The 21,576-nt window shown below is 44.9% G+C and overlaps 1 protein-coding gene across 2 annotated transcripts in view; it reads left to right on the top strand.

The window, feature by feature from the left end:
• The first annotated feature begins 10,071 nt into the window (after positions 1–10,071).
• The window catches only part of LOC139930083 (serine/threonine-protein kinase BRSK2-like), a 137,248-nt gene continuing 125,743 nt past the window's right edge, over positions 10,072–21,576 (top strand). For both annotated transcript variants that reach the window (XM_078283713.1, XM_078283709.1), the window contains exon 1: positions 10,072–10,162. In XM_078283713.1, coding sequence (XP_078139839.1) covers positions 10,072–10,162 — 91 coding nt within the window. The remainder of the gene's footprint in view (positions 10,163–21,576) is intronic.

Here is a 21,576-nt window from a genome sequence, read left to right as displayed (position 1 = left end):
TGTGTGTGTGTGTGTGTGTTAAAGGGTCTCTGTGTAATTTCTCATCCAATACTGGCCTCTGTTGTTCAGCGTTGTCATGACAACAACACTCTGCCCTCCGTAGAGCGAGACCATCATCTGCATGGTGGGCAACAATCAACCTTCTATCCATCCATTTTGTGTGTGAAGTAACTCCACTTCCCGCCGCATAAATGGGCCGGCCGTTAAACTTCAAGCTGTTTGGAGGATTATATACATGCCGAATTTACCAGAACACTCTACCGGTTAGAAATAAAGTTTCAAGTTTTATTTTCTGATGTGTGTTTTTTGCAGATAAGTAAGGCAAAAACAAATTGCCAGATGTTTGAACAGAACAACAACAAGCACAGATCCTGTACAGACCCACGGCGTGTGTGTTCAATTCAATTCACAAAGCATTACGACACGGTTATCAGTTAAATATTTCCACTAACGTCACTTAGATACTACAGGTAATAACGTTACCTAACGTTAAAGTTTATAGGGCAACGGAAGACGTGGATGTATGTAAATTAACGGCAGAGAGAGTGGCTCAGTGTGGAGCGACGCTCGGCTAGCGCGACGCGTTTATCTGTTAAATGACCTGTTCCACCAACGTCACCACAGATGGTAACGTGACCGACCGTTAAGGTTTGCAGGACAGCAGAAGATGTGGATGTCTGTAAATTGACGGCGAAGAGTGTGGCTCTGTGTGAGATCCAATATGACATCATCAGTATGGGACTGAATGTGACGTTTAGCCCATAGGTGAGAAGCCATAAGCGTTACCTGACTGACTGACTGACCTGAATTGTTTGTGAATGCAGAAATCTCCAGTGTTGTGGCTGTTGACTTTGTTTCATTTGCTACCATTCAGCAACCTCTGCTGATATTTACTAGTCATATTATGCTATTTAACCTTTAAAGTGGTAATCTCCAAGATCCATGTTTCTTTTGATTTGTTGCTCAGCGCTCACTGCTGTGGTGTTTCTGCACTGCACTTCCCAGAGATCACCTGTCAATCAAACAGTGTGGGCGGAGCTTGGATTTTCTGTTGCTGCAGTTTGAGTTTCTCTTTTCTTTGTCTGTTCAGCCATGGTGGCTATCACTGTTCATGCTAACTACCCAGTTCTTCTTCTTCTGTTTATTTCAAACAAACCGGAAACATAAAACACATCACTTTTCCCAGGAAAAAGGTACCAGACACCGGCTGTTTATGAACTGCTATAGGTTGAGCTGCTGCTGTGTTATAGCAATCAGCGATAGAGAGGAGCAAAATGGACATTTATTTACATGAAAATGTCACAGATTATTACTTCAAGACATTGGACAAGCCATCTAACCATCCACATCATTACTGTCCAAGGAGGGAAGTGCTTCAGGTTGTCGGTGGTCCAGTTATCCATCCCAACCTCCAGCTCTGTCACAGATTTGATGGGTTTGGGTGGAGGAGAGGCAGCGGAGCCCCGGTGAGCTCAGCGCAGAAACGCCACTCAACCCGCTGGATTGATATGGATTTATTTTAAGTTTGCATTGCAGGCTTACAGAGAGACAGCAGGTTCTGCACAGCTTTGCTGCAGGGGAGGTTTTCAGCTTTGTCTGCCCCCCCCTTGGGAAAGAGGCAGGTGCTACCAATGAAGACGGAGTGAAGGAAGGAGTGACAGAGAGAGAGAGAGAGAGAGAGAGAGAGAGGAAAAGAGTGTGTGTGTATTCTGTTCTCCCAGACATGCCAATCATCATAATTTTTTTTACCAATGTCAGCATGAACACACACACATGCAATAGAGCAGAATTAGAAGCTGGATGAGTCTGGTACTTTGGTCATTTTAATATGTATCGCTAGGATCTAAGTATAATGAGAAGCAGTAGAAACCAGCTTGGACAGACAATGGGAAACCAGATAGAATGCGAGGCCGTATGTTGAGAGTAGTGTTAGTAATTATAGTCTCTTGCCAATTTAATTGCAGCGCTCTAATCCGAATGGGTTTGCAGAGCAACACTTTAAATTAGCAGTTTTGTAATTACCATTGAACTGCACGCATAGCACTACATTCCCTACTTAATTACTACCAATTTGTGCCTGGAAGAGCTATTGTTACGCTGCAGTCCGGCAAGCAGTAATACAAAAACACTTGACTGAGTGTTTTCAATTCAGTTCAGTTCTTCTTTCTGGATATTCTGCCTTACACAAGTGCACAGTAAAATGAACTTTTCCCTTGGGGTCATGACAAAAGTGAATTTAAACAATGCAAAATGAAACGGTGCAACGAGACAACATAACAGTGGTCCTTTAAGTAATAAAGTTTTGCATTGAGGATTCCTCTACATCTGGTGTAATGACGTCAGCACATGCTTTCAGAGGATGAATGACCTAGGCGTGATATGAAAGATGCATTACCTTATTAATGTTTTTATGCATTGTAAGGCGACCTTGGGTGTCCTGAAAGGCGCCCTCAAATAAAATGTATTATTATTATTATTATTATTATTATTAATCAATAACATCGGCTGATCAACAGGGAGGTGTGGACAGAGGACAGCAAAGTGTTGGGACTCGACATGGAGAGCTGAGCGTAGATGTGTGAAGGCTCGGTCACATCTGATTTTGCAAACAAATTAAGAGTCAGACTGTGCACCACAGGGGAAAAGAAAGCCAGGAAGACCCAGGAGCAGCTGGAGAAGGTCTGTGGAGTCAGAACTCAAGGAATTAGGAATGTCCTGGAAGGAAGCAGAGAAGTCCGCCCAACACCGAACCAGCTGGAAAAAGTTCATGAATGACCCATGCTACCCAAAGAGCAAAAAGGGTTTAAGCAAAAGCTGGTCAGACTGTGCACCACGGCCCGTGAAAATGTGCTTCACCTCTCATTTAAAACCACACAGAGGGTGAATAAAAAACGTAACTTCCAGTTTTCAAGCATTTTCGCTCCTTCATGTTCACACAGAGGTCGTGTGTGGTGAACTCTGACCTGCAAATTCACACTGTCGGATGGGATGATGCAACACCGCTACAATTAGAGACCGCCATGCTGGATTTTCTTTCAGAGGTCAACAGCATTTCCAAAGTCCGGCCGTGTGCATTTGTTCATCATGCGCGAACACGAAGAGGCGAAATTGCTTCACAACTGGAAATTTGTTTTTTTTATTTGCCCCTTCACGTAGTTTTCAACGGAATGAGAAGCAAATTCTCGCACATTTTGGTGCACAGTCTGACCAAAGCTTGATGGGTGGAGGATTGATGGAGGAATATTGAGTGTATTGATTTCCTTTATGTTGGTTAAACCTCAGTATTTAGATCTGACTTGACTGGACTCGTCCCACACACACACACACACACACACACAAGATCCTTTTTGTAAGTACTCAACCTGAAGGCTACCGTACTCCCCAGGCACCACTACATCCATTCCAGTATAAAACCACTAAATCCTGATGATAGAAGTCATGCTGTGCAAACAGTGCTTGGCCACTAGAAGATCTGGCGCTGAATGAACCAATTCCAGGAGAATCAATACTGTAGGAGGCCTATTGTGTTCAATGGGCTGGGGAGGCGGTGTGACTCTAACAGTGAGTTAGAGTCTTCATCCTCTTTTCTGTAGATGTGTCTGGAGGATGGAGAGCCGGTCTTACCTTGAGCAGACACGTCTCCGCTCCAACGCCGCTCAACACTGTAGATTGTACCGGGGCCGTGATTTATTTGATCAATAAAACCGTGTTGACTGCATAGACAACAGAGAAACATAAATATATGTCATATCAGTGGTAATATTTTCTTTGAGTGAAAAGAAAGGCACCGCTGCTATTCCAACCACATTCAGAATGTCTCTCTGTCTTTGGGACTCCAGTGTTGTGTCCCGTAATGAATCTGAATTGAAATGAAATTAGGGAAAATGCAATTTTAAATCGTCAATTGTTGGAAATGAGCCATTGAACGTTATTTGGAAACACCTCTGTGCGTTTGGAGCTTATATGAAACAAACTGAGAAAGAGTCTGAATCCATTTGCCACTGATGATGGTTTCAGCTGAAATATTGAGTCTCATCAGTTTTATGCTGATGGGAAATATATTCAAATCAAATGTGCAGTCCCCATGTTCTCCCTGATTTATGTGCTGTTCCGAGACACGATCGGCACGACCACGATGTTTTGACAAATCAACAGATATGAGCACTTTTCTTTTTAAAACCGCCAGCGAACCTTCCTCATATAAAGTTTTGGACCAATCTTCTGTCCTCGTTTCATCTCAATGATTCACTCGCCTCTTTATCATTCTGCTGTCAGAAGAGATGTTCTCTCATTTGGCTTCTTTGGCTTGAAATATGTGAGCGCGCTGTGTGTGTGGCAAGACAGCCACAATAGAGCTGACTAATGCAGAAATAGACTGCAGGCTAAGCTTCTATTCCAGAAATGTCTTGAAAAGCGAAGGGTGCATTCTGTGTCCCGTTCCTACAATAATTATATCTTCCTCTTCAGCCAGTACTATTGAAATGTGCATCACCAGTTAAAGTACATGTTAACATGCACACATTCTCAGTTTGGAGACACAATTATGTGGCGTTTTGACTGTACCACCTGATAAAACAGGCACAGAAAAGGTTAAAAAGTAAAAAATGAATCTGTAGTATAGATACACTTTCCATAAAAGCAACATTTCTTTTGTTTTTAGTGGGTTTAATGTCTTGTGTGTGTGTGTTGGTGTGTATGTGCGTGTGTGTGTGTGTATGTGCTGTGTGTGTATACGTGTTGCTTTAATGGGTGAAACACAGATTTAGTCTGTTTGTCTCTGGTGCTAATGGCTTCCTCAGACACAACTCATTATGTCAGAGGGGGGGTGGAGGGGGGGTTGTGTTTGTTACATGAGGATGTGTGTGGGACGGGAAGATAGAGGATAGAGAGAGAGAGAGAGGGAGGGAGAGAGAGAGAGAGAGAGAGAGAGAGAGATTCTCTAAGTGTGCTGTGACAGGGAAGAATATAAAAAGCCAGCATGTTTCTGTCTCTGACACGTCCAACACTGATCCAACAGTTATTTTTCCCACCAGAAGCTGAGGCTTTGAAAGCATCTTCGTCTTCATCATAGGCCATTTACCACAAACTTGTCTCATAATGCCTGTCCTGGGCTTTTAGACAGTACACTTGCGTACCTCCAAGTCTGTTTCCGTAACATATGTTTGTTTGCGTTGTGTTTGTGGTCCAACAATGACAGATGAGCGATTTCCTGAATTATATGAACAAAGACATGTGTATGGTTTCCCTTCAATGAAGTATATGGAGGGAAACGATTTATGTGGACATTCAATATTTTGGTATGGGTATTCACCAATAACTGTTGAATCTTTATGTTTTGTGTGTGCCTTTATTACTATGCAGCAAGTTCATTTATATTGATTTATTTACATTTATTCAGACTTTTACTACCATTTTGACAACATCCGGTTTAGTTTACGCATGCATTTATAAGTAGTATAAAAGTAGTCTAAATCCAAAGCATGCACAATGCAATGCATCTGCAATGCAAACCCAACGCAATAACGCAGCAATAACAGACACCATCTGGAATGAATGAATTTCCGGCAGAAGGCCACGGAGTCGTTGCAGTCGGTGTGTTCAAGGCGTTAGGATGAGTCTCATACAGGAACTCCAGGCTGATACTTGCATCCTTGTGGAGAACCGTCTTCCCAAGTTGTGTTGGAGAGAACAAACTCCTCATGACGTCGAGCACAGAGAAGAATCCTTACAGTATGAGATGGACTGTGTGCTTGACGTCGCGTGATCAATTAAGATGCACAGCTGTTCATTTTTTTTTCTTCATTTTTTTAAGTTTTTATCCCACAGGAGGAGTAAAAGATACAAAACATGTATATTTGACTTCAGTTCACCTACTCATCCCCCAAATACAAAGAAGCACTATTCATCAAATATGTTGACAAATTGAAGTCCCCATTCCCATCCCTACCACCCTGCCCACCCATCCACCCACCCATAGGATTACAGGTTCCAGAGTACATTTAGGTGAAGGATGGAAAAATGTACTAAGATAATCAAATAATTGTATAAATTACTCAAACAAAAGGAAGAAGGGAGAGAAAGAAAGAAAAAAAAATCACAGCTGTTCATTTTACCATCTGTTTCAACCCGCTCTGTGTTGTGGTGATTGAAAACGATGCGTTGTTTCCGCAATGAATCTTGGTGCTTCCCGTTTGTTCTCATCGGTCAAGTCTCCAACTGATGGCAAGTAAACTTCGGGATCTCTATCCATCCTCCGTCCTCTGTTTTTTTTAAATTAAGTTAAATATTACATAAAATGCATCATAGAGAACAGAAGAAGACAAAGCACAAGAACACAAATTGAGAAAGACCAATAGGCTATGTTCACACGTAGCCACCTGGCTTTAGTGTTAAATTCAGATTTTTTGCTCAGATCAGTTTTTTTTTTCTGTTCACATTCATTTTTGAAAGCGACCCATACTTGATATCAGTTTGGACAAACCTCCATCATCCTGAAATGACCCACATGAGCAAATGAACAACAGCAAAAGTCACAGAATGGAAGCCACAGAAATGACGGTCCATAAAGTACATGCTATTCATCTTTCCCCTCCTTGAACTTGGCTTTGAGGCTCTTGATTTTTTCGTTAACACTGCAGCCAAGTTCTGCTGTGTCCCCCTCGGCCATTTCTCTTTCAACTGTTTCAAACACCAGTCGATTACGATCTGTCCCCTCCGGTTTAGTTTGAATGGAGGAATTCCCAAATACTAATAAAGCTTGAGACGCTGTCCTCCATGTTTTTCCGGTCAAATGGACGCAGAGCTTTGACAACAGTGATCTGTCCCATGGAGAGTGATCTGAAAACCAGATGCATTCTGATCTGACAGTTCAGACTGCGGTCACATGGCCACAGATCAGATGTGGATCAGATTCAGGATGACATCAGAAAGGAAACGATCAGATTCAGATGTGTTTTTGTGTTCTGTTCACACTGCAGCAGAAACATCAGATCTGTGTCACATAGGAGGGAAAAAATCAGACCTTGGACACTTTCAGCTGCAGTGTGAACGCGGCCATGTTAGTCACATCTTTATTTTTCTTACAGCATTTGCAAATAGCCTTATAAAAGGAGTTTGTTGCTTCCTCAGGTTCGCTTACAAGAACAAGGAACAACAAGAGAAACGTTGTTGTTGGCTCCTTTTAAAAGCCTATTTGCAAATGCTATAAGAAACATAAAGATGTGATTAAATTTTCAGTGAAGCCTCACAGTGTGCGGTTGGATAATTTATTTATACGGACTGTTTTGTATTCCTGCGACCCAACCAGCACCTGATCAATCTCAGAACCCATCGTCTATCGGTCTGACGATGATTAGACTCTGGGGGCGACGGCCAATATTTCGGGTTTCCGGTGTAGCCGGCGGACATCCGGGCCAAGACTTCCTCTTCCGTGCACCGGTCATTGTTTACAGTCCGATTAGCAACTTGAGATGCGAGAATGGAGTTGGAGTTGAGAGACGACGTCTCATGTGCAGATATCTGTTTATAGAGATTAGCCGAAATGTCGTCTGGACCTAAAACACCTACAAAAAGTATCGATGTTTGTGTATTGTGTGGAGAAACGTTCGACAAAGAAACAAATTGCTTTCAAAGTCGGATTACAAAATTGTAATTTTTTCAAAGGCAATTTTGTAATCCGACTTTGAAAGCAATTCGTCGTCTCTCAACTCAAACTCCATTCTCGCGTCTCAAGTTGCTAATCGGACTGTAAACAATGACCGGCGCACGGAAGAGGAAGTCTTGGCCTGGATGTCCGCTGGCTACACCGGAAACCCCGAAATATTGGCCGTCGCCCCCAGAGTCTAATCGTCGTCAGACCGATAGACGATGGGTTCCGAGATTGGCACAAGTGGCTGTGCGCGGGCGTCTCGACTACTTTTTAGTGGCCATGTTAGTCTTGTGTGTGTCATATAACACTCATCCTTCCTCTGTGTCTGCATGGAGGAACCGTCCCGGTAAAACAGACGTATTCACACACAGACGTCGGACCTGGACGTGGTCGGCTGCAGCGTCTCCTCGGAGACCCGGCTGACCGATGACAGATTCTTCCACACCGAGGTGATCAGGACGACGTGGTTTTAGGCACCAGGCAGCCACCAGGGGATCAGACAGCAGAGCGGACGCAGGGCGAGCACGCACAGTGACAGCAAATTAAGGGAAAACACACGATTGATCTCTGGATGAGGTCACAACCTCCTGTGTCGAGGTGGTCGGCAGTTCGGGTGGGGGTGGGGTGGGGGTGGGGCGCTGGGTGAGGCGGTGGGTGGCTGCATTAATTAATAGGAAGTACTTTGAGTGAAAGCTCTCTCGTGACGACCACCTCCTATATGGTACAACAGAGGCCCCTCTCTTTGTTAGGGACAGGGATGGGTGGGGGGGGGAGGAAGAAGGGAGGGGTGGAGGGAGGGGGAGAGAGGGGGAGGCCATCTGCCACTGAGCGGGCTGGGTCAAAGGCTTTTGTTGTGGAGGAGTGATGAGATAGATGGATGGTCGTCGTCGCTGCGGAGTGCGGACCAACCACTGGTTTAATCAAGTGAAAGTGCCTCAGCGTGTAACACGTTTACACCCCCACCACACACACACACACACACACACACACACACACACACACACACACACACACGATGATAAAGATTCTTCTATTCTGATTAACAAGTGAGTTCCTAAAAGTGAAATTACAGCTCAGCATGTCACGCTCTGAGACTGAGAACAACAATCAAGAAATCACAAATGTTCATTAAAAAAAGTGGATTTATCTAAATGTGTCTGATGTGAAAACAGAGAGAGAGCTGAATGTCTCTTCACACACTCCGTCTCTCGTAGAACAGCACTGTGTTTTGTTTCCAGCGCTTCATTTCCACTGTAATATCCAAAATTGAAGTTTCAAACAGCGGCTTCCTCTCATCTACTGTCACCCCGACCTCAATTCAATCATCAGCCCCTGCGATGCATGCCATGTGCGCATGCGTGTTTCCTCATATTGAAGCAGCTGCGTCAAGCCAAAAGGTAATGCCGGAAGTTAGGCGATTTTGCCTTCAAAATAAAAGCGTAAAATGTAGTATTGGGGTTTAGGAACAACTAGTCTTGCTTGGCCAGATTTTTCTCCACCGTGCTGTTACAGGAACATCAAATAATCATATTAAAATAGGCTTCTCCGTGGACTCAACACACTAAATGTGAAAGCGGAACTCTACATAGACTAGCTGGAATCTTGCATAGGCAAATGCATTTTTGCATTTTACAATTTAGGCATTTGGTTGACATGAGTGCAACAGTAGAATAAGCTTCAGTTCCTGTATCACCAAAATTACAAGCAACCAAAAATCAGTGTGCAGAGGTCAGGGCCTTTGTGAACTTATAATATTTACAGTGACCATAGAACAAGCGCTAGGGAAATAAGAGAATAAGGAGAATAATAAAAGCTAAGGAGCAATAGAAACATTTTCATTTTCATAAAATGTATTTCTTTATTTCTCACGCTTGTGCATCACAGCATCCAGTCAGGCATGCTTTATATTTTGAAAGTGATGAGCGGAAGTGTCGGTTGCTGCTGCGCGTGTTGACGGAGGCTGCTGGAGCGGCAGGCAGCAGCAGTAGATGCTGTCCCATCATCAGATCCCACCCGACGGGGCTGCAGCGCACCGCTCCTCACGCACCAACACCATGACATCCAGGCTTAAAACCGCATTTTGAGCAGCGAACTGCGGAGGAAGCCCGGTCAGCCCACGGAGCAGCGGAGGACAGCGAGGAACAGAGGGAACGCCGGGGATAAATACGCGCAAACACACGCGCACACACACACACACACACACACACACACACACACACACACACACACACACACACGCACACGCACAGGGAGACGAATATTGCAGCGACCGTCAGCCAGATAGACGGGAACGCCGAGCGAGGCGAACTCACTGCGCCGCGGAATAGCGCTTTTCGCTCCAGAAACGCGTCTTCCCCCCCCCGAGTCTTATTCATACACCCGCAATTTTTTTTTTTATCACTTGCAAATAATTACAGGTAAAAATGTCTTCGTCGGGCAAGGACAACAGCGGTCATTATGCCAACTATGTGGGACCCTACCGGCTGGAGAAGACGCTCGGCAAAGGACAGACAGGTTAGTGTCCCTCTGAAACCTTCATGATGCTGCCGAGGCTCCTCCGCTCTCTGGACGAGTCTCATCAGCAGCACCGTGTCCGCCTCGCTGTGATTTGCTGGGTTGCATTTCCATGGACCACACTGCATCGACACACGGCGTGTTCTTCATGTGTCGATGGTGGGGAAATGGCAAAGCGAGAAATGCCTAATAATAGCGGGTGTAGGGGGATGTATGTAGGGATGCGGCTTGGCAGGATGCAGGGAATGAGGCTATATGAGATGCTGCTTTGATGATGATGATGATGATGATGATGATGATGGTGATGTGCCTTTAATCCTTGTTGTCAGGCAGAGAGGGCTCGATGATAATGGATCCTTGTGATTTTTCTTGTCCCTAATTCTGTTATTGCACCCATCTGTCACATGGGCCCACTCTGGTTTGGCTGATCTCTGCAAAACTAGGCAGGGCAGAGCGGTGATGCTGCACCGCCAGCGCCAGGCTGATGATGGTTGGCTGTCCAGTCCCGGCACTGACACACCAGATCCAGCTCCTGGGCGAACACACTGCATCTGCAACACCACTTGTTTCAGCACATTTGTTTCATTGGTGCAGTGTACTGATTTTTTCTAATACCCTTTCTCAAATGGGTTAAGATGGCAACTAGCAGTGATATAAGAGATTTTAGAAGGATTCCATACAGATATCACAGTAAAACTATACAGTACGTCCCTATAGGAATATTGTAGTGATATCTTAAGACAGTGGTTCTCAACGTGGGGTCTGGGGACCACCAGGGGTCCTTGAGGGGGGTCCAGGGGGTCACCAGCAAATTGATGGATTGTTAAACTTCACCATTATTTAATTTACAAGAAGTTAACACAATTAGAGAATGTAGAAGAATGACTATTTTGGTCATAGTTTCACTGTTAATGTCTCTACCTAAAATACAGACAGTGATGGAATTCTGGACAAAATCATGTCTAACAATAAAAATATTCTCAGATTTGGACAACATTTTATTAAATGGAGGTCCGTGTATTTCATAAAGTATGATAAGGTCACTTATGGAACATTTTAGGAATATTAGATAGTCCAGCTGCATGGTGTATGGGAGGCTCTGTGTAGGACTCTCTACCATCTGTGGTCACATACACTACAGTGGGAGATGATCAAGGTATCTCCCTCCAGGTCCAGCAGGTAGAGGCTATCCTATGCTGTTCCCTTGGTGTGTGAATAATTCATAACCAACCAATTAACTGCTTGGTGGAGTTGAATTGTAACGGCCTGTGTTGGGCAGCCTGATAAAATGTTCATACAATTCATTATATTAATCACATTATATTTGTTTAGCTGCTGGAATAGAGCTATGGCAGTGTGCATTTTACCTACACACACACACACACACACACACACACACACACATCTCTGCTTTTGCTTTGTTCCTCAATAGGACTAATTATAGTCACTCAGTGGGAGGAAAAGTAAATGATACATCCATATCCATAGTGCCACCACACTCTTCTCTTGCTCACAGGCCCAGTATCTGCAGTTTAGCAGCCCCATATGACCGTTTCTGCTCTCTTGACCAGGCTGCCGTACAAGAGAGCCACAGAGCCCAAACAACAACTCATCTCTTCCCACTCATTTACCTTCCCAGCATTGACTATACTGTACAGAGAGCTAGGCTTCCATAGCTGTCAGTACCCACAACCTTCTCATCCCATCCCATCCCATCCCATCCCATCCCATCGGTTCCTGCTCTGATGGCCGGGCAGCCTGCTACCTTGTCTGTCTTATGCTGCGTTCCAGAGATGTCGTAAAGTCTGAAAATCCGACTTCCTACTAGGAAAAATGCAATTGAACGGCCCTTCAAATCAGAATTCCAAGTAGGAAACTCAGGCAAGATTTCCACGTTTTCCAAGATGCAGTTATCTGACGTTACATCGACGTGGCGTCAGACACTGTAAGCACAACACAGCGTTAGTTTTATCATGTTTATAATCCTCAAAATACAGGGATCAAAAATAATGTAACCCACACACTGTCTACCTTGGGCAAAAAGCCTCAATGAATTAAAATTCTTCTTTTAACTGCCAAAAAGAAAAGTCTACCTTGCGTCTGCCTTGTCTACATGAGTTAGAAAGCAGCAAACTTTTCAGTCCTCAGACTATCAGACTACACAGTAAAACAGTAAAACTAGAATTGTGCATGCATCTCAGCATATGTACTCATTCACTGAGGCTTTTTTTGCTTTCCATGTTAACTAGCTAGCAAACACTCTTGGCCATATCCCTCCTGTAAAAGAGATCCTGTATCTCAATGAGGCTTTCCTGGTTAAAAATGGTTAAATAAACACTGCCAAATATCACTGACATAACATTAGCTATTTCATGGGAAACAGTATTTTACATTTGGCAAAAACTTGTGAGTGTCCATTTTTCTGCACACTTTTTTTTTTACAACCTACCAACTGGGGATTTCCGACTTCCGACTTTGAATGCAACGCAGCATTAGAGCCGGACACGTGTTTGGAGCCCGTGTCGTCTGTTCTCCGCTCTGCCCTCAGGCCCGCGGCGTCCACTCTGACTATGATTCCACATCCAGAAATGAGTCTAAAGTGCAACCGAGCCGCAAGCATCAATGCTAGTGTTCTCTCACGCACGCTCTGTCTTTCTCTGTGAGGGTTTGTGCACTGTGTGCATGTGTTTGAGTGCATATACATATCTGTATGTGTATTTTTGCACATTTATTTGAAGCTGTTCCGGTGCAAGCCCCAGGAGGAGTGAGGCTGAGCTTGTTGATGGCTGTTATTATGAATCGAAGGCTCCAGTGCTGAGCTGGCAGAGAGGGAAGCCCATATATCATTAGCCCCCTCCACAGGCTTAGGGCAAGCCCAGGCTTTTTTGTATTGTATATGTGTGTGTGTGTATGTATGCATGTGTGTGTGTGTGTGTGTGTGTGTGTGTGTGTGTGTGTGTGTGTTTGTGTGTGCATGCATGGTACAGAGAGAGCACCTCTCAGGGAGTGGCCTAACAGTAGTTGCACACCAGACGTGATTTCATGAGGCAAACAGAGCCGAGAGCCAGACCCGTGATACGATGATCAGAAGTTGGATATAAATGTATATTATGCAAATGAGCACAGCAGTCATGGTGCGATAACCAATCACATTCAAGCCAATAGCAATCCCATCACATCCAAATAGCTATGGACACTAAGCTAGCTAGCTTGATTATGTTTTCCAGACATATGATTTATTTTTTGCACAATAAAGTTAATAAAATGCTAAAACACAAAATAGGCCTACATGAACAAATAATGTTAAAAAACATGATGCTTGACCCAAGAACAGACCCATTGAAACGACTTCTGAGAGAGAGGAGTGACACAAAGCGAACGCTGATTGATTCCACTTCCGGTCTTTGATGGGTTCAGTTTGCTTCAGGTTTGACCACAGAGAATAATTTGAGCACATAGGTACATTTCTGTTGTCATATTCAAAGTTCACACTCTGACAAACGGTTGATTTCTTCACCAACAGACCGTTCCCAACGATTGTGACTGCGACTGGACAATGCCTTCATGGTGTGTGTGTGGTGGTTGAAGTTGAATGGTGAGAGGTGTCTGGCTGTGCTGACTGTGAACAATTAGTCAGTGTGTTTTCATGTGTGGGGGGTTGAAGTCCCCCTCTTTTTACACTGGCTTCCCAGGCTCCATTCAGCGCTCATTTGCTAAGTGTTGGCCAACAGTGGGGACGGTTGTCATGGTTTCATCTCTCCTCCTGCGACAATGGCCGTTCTTTCCTTCTCGGAGATCACAGCAAGACTGCAGCCACCAGTCTTTTTATATCCCGCTCTCCTCCTCCTGTCCTCTTTCTCTTCTCCCTACTCGCCTTCCCTTCTCTCCGTCTTTCCCCCTGCTCGTCCTTTTTGACCAACTTTTGACAGCGCTTGGTAGCTAACCCAGAGGTTAACGCTCTGCCCAGTTGTTGAAGGAAAACACCCAGTTTTTGGTAGATTGTCCTGTTGGTCAACTTACCCATTAAGTGACGCCAAAATCATCCGTGTACCCCCAGACTCCGGTAGATTGTTGGCTCCAGTCTTCCATGCTAACACTTCATCATAGACTATGTTGAATGATAACAGACTACGCTAACACTTTAGCATACACCATTGAGTGATAGTAGGCTCCATGCTAACACTTTAGCATACAAAATGTTGAGCGATAGTAGGCCACTAGCATTATCTAAATGAGAACTTGTAGCTTGTAACTTGTAGAACTTAACAGCTCAATTTGAATGTGGTTAAGCCTGGTAGTTTTGTGTTGGAGATTGGAGTAATTTACACAAATTATGATACAAAATAACATACTTTTTTGAACTACCAGGATGTATTTGTTTTGTGTCAGGAAGTGAGCATGGTTAGCTACTTCATATGGGAGACTGTGTACAGCTAAAAACTACTGGGCAGTGGATGAATATGTGGTTGCTTTCCTGAAATGGTTCCAAAAATAAACCTGACTACTCAGCTGTTTCCTTTTGAAAATTTATGAACAGGCCATAACCACCAACACGTTTTTATTACTAAAAGGTGAATCTTCTTACTGGATATAATGCTGAAGTGTTAGCATGGAGCACCAGAGCCAACGATCTACCGGGGACACAAGGATGATTTTATGTCCATGTTTCAGTGTTAAGTGTTAAGTTGGGGAGAGTGTATTCCTTTAACACTCTGAGGGAAGCTACCCAGTGGAAGACAATGACATCATCCTTTTATTTGTTCATATCCTGTAATGGCAGTGTGAGTCTCTGTGTGTGTGTGTGTGTGTGTGTGTGTGTGTGTGTGTGTGTCCCTGCAGTGTTATAATGAAAGTGTCATGTTATTGACGTGGAACATCTTAAAGACTGTAGTCCCTGGGCTCCAATAGAGGAGGGCTGTGGTGAGGTGTGTATGTGTGTGTGTGAGAGAGAGAGAGAGAGAGTGTGTGTGTGTGTGTGTGTGTGTGTGTGTGTGTGTGTGTGTGTGGGAGGGGGGCGTAGAGGGAAGAGTGAGCCCCAGCACAGATGGCTGCCTTTAGGTGGCTGAAATACAGCTTCATTATCAGCAGGTTGCAGGTGGCAACACTCCCACACTCACTATGTATGTATATGCCTATGTGAATGTGCATGTGCATGCATGTGTGTGTGTCTGTGTGTGTGTGTTTGCATGTGTGATACTGTATGTTTGCATTGTGTATTTGCATATGTGGATGTATATGAGGATGTATGTGTTTTACTGTGCGGCCTGTAGTTGTCTTGGCCAAGGAATTCGACTTGCTCCCATACATTAAACATAAAACAACATAAAAACACAAACACAACAAATATTAAAGTATTATATAAATAAAATAAAAGTAGACATTTAGGGAATGGAAAGAAGAGAGTCGATCTATTATTACAGCCCTTGGTCTGTACTCAGCGTGCAGTCAGTCAGTTTTGGGAGGAAGAAGGAGCCACTGGGAGGCCGGCGGCATGAAAGCAAAGATGGAAGCACTTTGTGGAACTTTTCTTTTTTTTCTTCTTCTCTTCTCTGAGTGGCTTTTTTCGCCACGCCCGGCAGTGCATCTTCTCGAGCATGTTCAAAAACTGAGCAGTTACAATGAGCGCGCTGCAAACTGGAGAGGGGGAGAGCATCGCTGGTAGACAAAAGCCCCAAATACAAGCCTGATGGGAGGGTTTCTCTACAGACAGGAGGGGGTTAACTGAAATTATGGCTACTGTGGACAATCCGCCCCTCTCTCTCTCTCTCTCTCTCTCTACTTCAGTCTCTCTCTTCATTTCCCTCTTTCTATACAGTACATCCCTTTGCTCTCTCTCTCTTTCTCTCTCCTCCCCAGCTGAGGGCTTGGTTTCCATGGCAACCGGAGGAATGCTCTCTTCTGTGGCTGGTTGGAGGTATGCATGTTCTAGATCTACCTCTCTCTCTCTCTCTCTCTCTCTCTCTCTCTCTCTCTCTCTCTCTCTCTCTCTCTCTCTGCGGCCCCTCTGCTCAGCCTGGGGGGCTTTGCCTGAGCTATTAAACGCTGACTGAGAAACTACCCCCCATCTCTCTCTCTTTTTCTCTCTATCTCTCTTATGTTTTCCTTACATCGCTCGCTTACTCCCCCCCCATCTCTCCTCTCTCTCCTCTCTCTCCTCTCTCTCTCTCTCTCTGTCTGAGGTTGTCAGGGTAAAGCTCAAGCCTATCTCTGAATCCCTGTCGCTTGAATGAGTCATTATTGGGAGGCAGCACGATTTCATCTTCCTAGCCCGGCTAATGCCTCTCTGTCTGCCAGATTATCCACAGCTTCTCCTCGCAGGACACATGCAGTCTAATAACCCCCCTCCCATTGTCAGCTCCATTTAAACAGACGCTTCGGCATTTAGCAGAAAGGAGGGAAGGAAAGAGGGAAGGGGAGAGAGTGGAAGAGGGGAAACAGATAGATAAAGAGAGGGAAAAAAAGAGAGAGAACTTGCAATTGAAGCTTTGGCAATATTGTTCATTTAAACAAGCATGACAATAAAGCAGATTCAATTGAAATTGAGAAGGGAGAGAGAAAGAGAGAAAGAAAAAAAAGACAGAGATACTATACTACTATATACTATACACAGATACTGTATGTGTATGTGTCCAACTCAGTAGTAATGTCATTGGTTGTGGAAGGAGTCATGCGGTGTCATGTAGAGGAAAGAGAGGCGTGAGTGGATTTGGCTTCATGTCATTGAGTGATTCTGTCTATGGGAATTTAATGTTAGTTTCCCCATTCCAGTGCTACGAGAGAAACACGTGAGGTGTGTGTGTGTGTGTAGGTGTGTGTGTGCGTGTGCATGTGTGTGTGTGTGTGTCTACGTTCTAATGCAGTTTGGTGGTTCATTAATGGTGGCGGTGGACGGGATAAAAGCAGACTCTAATAGATGTTGCTCTTAGAAGTGCTAAACGAATTAATGATGCAAGAAAAGAAAGGAAAAACATTTTTCAGATCAGATAAAAAAAAATCTTTGATATCGTGGGAACAGAAAGAACAAAGACTGTTTATCATGTCTGCAGCTCAACGGAGAGATGCTGTTAGTGTGATTCAATTAGCCAGAGCCACGCTCATCTCTGTCTCACACACACATACACACACACACACATACACATACACACACACACGTGCATGCAGTCCTTATTCACTCCTGGCTTGCCTTGAGCTTGCAGACACCTAGTCTCTAGTTAGTTGGGTTTGCCGTCATCTTGCCTGTGGCTGTCACTCATTAACAAGTCCCGGTGCAAGTTAGCATGCTGCTGCTGAAATATTTAGCTGAAACAAGGTGTGCCCAGATGTGTGTGCGTGTATGTGTGTGTGTGTGTCATTTCTCCAACTGATCTTTGTCCTGATGCTGTGATTGTTACCCAGTCCACCCATCCAGTGTCCTGAAGTTGCAGTGTACCGATGATTAAAGGTGCAACAAAAACACCGAAAGCTGAATCGGAGAAATCAGCTGATTGCATGGAAACAATCAACAGCGATCTGTTTTCCCAGATCTTCCTCAAGAACTCAAAGGATAACTTAAAGGATAAGTTCATTGATTTTGGACCTATATGTAATTTGTCATACCTGTTTGGACTGCTTGTTAGCAGCAAGAAGCCTAGCAACGGAGCTCACCGTTTCAACCAACAAGTGACTCTGGAGCCAATAGTCTCTGTGGGTATTACAGCTGTGCAAGAGACAAATTATCTATAGGTCCAAAATCAATGAACTTATCCTTTAAGATGAGGAGGCAGGACGGCAGAGTGGCCTAGTGGTTAGGGAAACCGTCCATCAACCAGAGGATTCAGGGTGCTGTTCTGTAGCTGACTGTGACCTCTGACCTCCCTGTGGCGGGGTAAAGCGAAAGGAGACCAACACAGTACCAGTTCTTATTGGGGAAAAAAACACCATGCTCATCCTCTACGTGATCAAACTTTAGCTTGGTGCGTGAAACCAAACTGTTATGTCAAAATACAGAAGAAACTGAAAAAGCAAAAAAGATTTGTACTTTTACTGTACTTTATGTTTTTTTTCCAGTGCAGTTAAAGAAGTATTGTATTTGCACAGCCAACATGAAGAAGGCCTGCCTGCCTGCCTGGCTGGCTGACACATCTGTGCGAGTGCAAACCTTTTAAGTAAGCACAAGTCTTTTTGCTTTTTCCCAGTTTCTTGAGTGTGGACCACTTTCTGTATTTTGAGAACCACGTTACATCGCACTACTAAGGCTGACAAAGGACCACAGAACAGAAAGTATCAGTGCTGTAGTCCTGGAACACAACAGGTCCAATAATACAGTGTACGTTGGACTCCTGCAGGCTGGCTCACAGTCTTCCCATCGTTCCTCCAGCGCAGCACCTTTTCCATCTCTCCCTGGCCGCTGTGAGCAAAGCCTCCCTGTCTGTCTCTGCAGATAGAGGAGTGATTTCTCTGGTCTCTGGGGACTCTTCTGCTCTCCTCTCCCAGCTCCATTACCTCTGCTGTATGTACCGGCTCGTGTACTGAATTTATTCCCAGTCAATTATGTTTATTATGTGGTAGGGAGAGCTTTAATCAACTCCTGTAGTGTGCATGCACAGCTTGTTAATTGTCGTGTGAGTGCTGCTGATTGCAGCGGCGGTGGAGGTGTACGCGTGGCACGTGTGTGTGTGTGTGCATGAATGAAGTCGATACGTACATGTGAGCATGTGCGGGGCCGCGTTGCCGCCCGCTGCTAGAGCGTGTGCGCTCAGCTCGCCTCCATCACCGTATTGAGCGTGTGCAGCGCGGCGTTGATGACCTCTATATGGATCAGTCGGAGGGAGATGAGGTTTGGAGATCCCACCGGGCAGCAGCAGCGCCACTGGGCTCTATCAGTGGCAATCATCAACACTTATCAGCCTGATTGCAACACTTATTAAGATGGAAATACTGAGAGGCACTCACCCTGCAAGCCGCTGTAGTGGCAGTACTGTCAGCTACAGATGTTGCCACTGCATTTTTTGTATTTACTGCTTTACATTTTTTTTTAGGGATGGGATGATACGCTTATCTCACGATACCATACCATACGCAATATGGGATCCACAATTTGATACAACCATATACGAGAATTATATTTATTTCTGAAACACAAATCTTTCTAGGGATGGCATTGGCTTGCTAGAATGTAAACAACAATTTAAAAATGTCATTACAAAGTTCAAATAATGTAATTTGGATGGAGAGCTTGTGAAACTGTGATGGTCAAGCGTCTCATTTGTGATTACTACAGCAGAATAAAATGGAGCTAATATCATGATTAATTTTTCTGCCCCACGATGCGTATTGTCGCATTTTTGTACTGCGATGTATTGAATTTCTATATATCATTCCAAGCCTGTTACAGATTTACTGCGGCACCCATGTTACATCCCAAAGAGGAACTGTGTGGAGAAATAAAAATGTTTCTCTCTTTTCAGCCAGCATACGTTAGAAAGAACGGTCTGGTAGCTAGTTGGTTGAGAGACTTGCCTCACATTCACACTGCAAGCGACTCGGTTGATGTGTTGCTCTATTCTGACTGATTGTGGGCGGTGTGAGAGGCTCCTATTACAAAGCGGTCTGCAGCTACAAAGTTTTGAATCGTCAAATAATGTGTTTTTCACTGCTGTGGTATTGCCTTTCATAATGTTTTGATGAGTTAACATACTGTGTAAGGGTCAAGAAAGAATCCTCTGCAATATTAATGCAGGCTAAATGCATGAAGAAAGACTAGGCTACCTCTGTATGTATGTAAAGGCAATGCTTGTAGATTTCCAGCGCTTAGCAGAAGTTCCCCCGACTCTCTTCTGGCTGCCTTGCTCCTCCTGACCTGGATTTGCGGTACTGGTGCAAACAGAGTGGCTAAGTCACCGCGGCTGACGATGGCCACCGCTATCTCACCTGCCTTTGCCGGTCGAGGCTGCTGGTTGGCTGGCCCGGTGCTTATCTGCCATCTCCTCTCTAATCCGGTCCCGCTCCCTGTCGGGTCCGATAGCCCAGCCAGCGCCCTACCAGCTTCACATGCAGCCATATTCAACAGGGACCAATTTAATGCCTCAATCAATAGCTGGTAATCAAACGGGAATGGGTTATGGCTCCAGATAAGCCCCTTATGGTCCCGCAGACCTCTTCCCTCAGCCAAAAACTTAATGAAATTGAGCATAAATCCCCCCTCTCCCTCTCTCTCTCTCTCTCTTCCTCTCTCTCTCTCTCTCTCTCTCTCTCTTGCGGTCTCTCTCTCTCATGCTCTCTCTAACTCTCTCTCTCTCTAACTCTTTCATCCCATTCCAAAAGCAATCTGGACTTTCCCCCTGAGTCAGCACTTATGCCGTCCAGGAGTGGAGCAGGGGAAATTACCATTTGAAGAGCTGCTTTACCTCCCTCTCTGATCCGGCCCTCTGCCCACGCCAGACCCTCACTTCATTTCTTACCACTCTGGAGTTTTTGGTATCTCATATTAGATAAATAAACTTCTCTCCCTTCGTCCCCTAAAACCCCCAGTGCTGCATAATGGGATGACCGAGCGCTTTGGTGACAAGTGATTTCACTTTGGAATTTAACGGCAAAGGGGAAGTCGTCATGGATGGAAAGTCCATCTCTGCTTTCGGTACAAAACGCTAACGAGATATTAGCATTTGCTCATTACCATTAACCATGAGTACTGGAGCCAGGCGGAGGCAGGCTGCAGCCCAGCGCTGATTCCAGTTCTTGCTGTTTCGGGTCTTATTGCTCCAGCAGGCCTCTCACATTCGGCCCGGTGGGCCACACAGATGGCCTGGGCTCTGGAAGGACCCCTGCCTGCCTCTGAATAGGCGTCCTCCCAGATGGCCCGTCAGCGGCAGCGTGTGGATGAGCCGTGCAGCCTGGGGCCCGTGGCCTCAGCACAAACATCCAATCATGTGGCATAATCAGATTAAGGGGCGGGGGGACGAGGCGTGAGAAACACCATTATACTCATTTTACTGGTAACGCTGGCAGGTACCACCGCTCCCAGGCATGGATTTATCTGTGTGTGTGTGTGTGTGTGTGTATGTCTGGGTACTCTGGGTACCCCCACACTGGGTGGGGGAGGAGGTCGTAAATGACACAATACATCTTAATAACAAACAGTCTCAAATCCACACCTAGAATAAACAGCAATACACATACCATCACATCCATGTACAGTAGGCTACTGCACACATACACTGTTCTGTGTGTGTGTGTGTGTGTGTGTGTGTGTGTGTGTGTCCTGTGTTGCAGTGTTTCCAGGGAGTGCTCTACCTCTGTAACCTGCAGTATGGTGTGAGTGTACTGTAGCCTGCAGTGCTGCATTACAGCAGAGACTGGCTGCAGCCTCTCTGCGGCGAACACACACACACACACACACACACACACACACACACACACACACACACACACAATCG

The sequence above is a fragment of the Centroberyx gerrardi genome, chromosome 1 (genome assembly GCF_048128805.1).
Source record: "Centroberyx gerrardi isolate f3 chromosome 1, fCenGer3.hap1.cur.20231027, whole genome shotgun sequence".
NCBI lineage: Eukaryota > Metazoa > Chordata > Actinopteri > Beryciformes > Berycidae > Centroberyx > Centroberyx gerrardi.
This window is presented reverse-complemented; position numbering and strand designations above follow the sequence as displayed.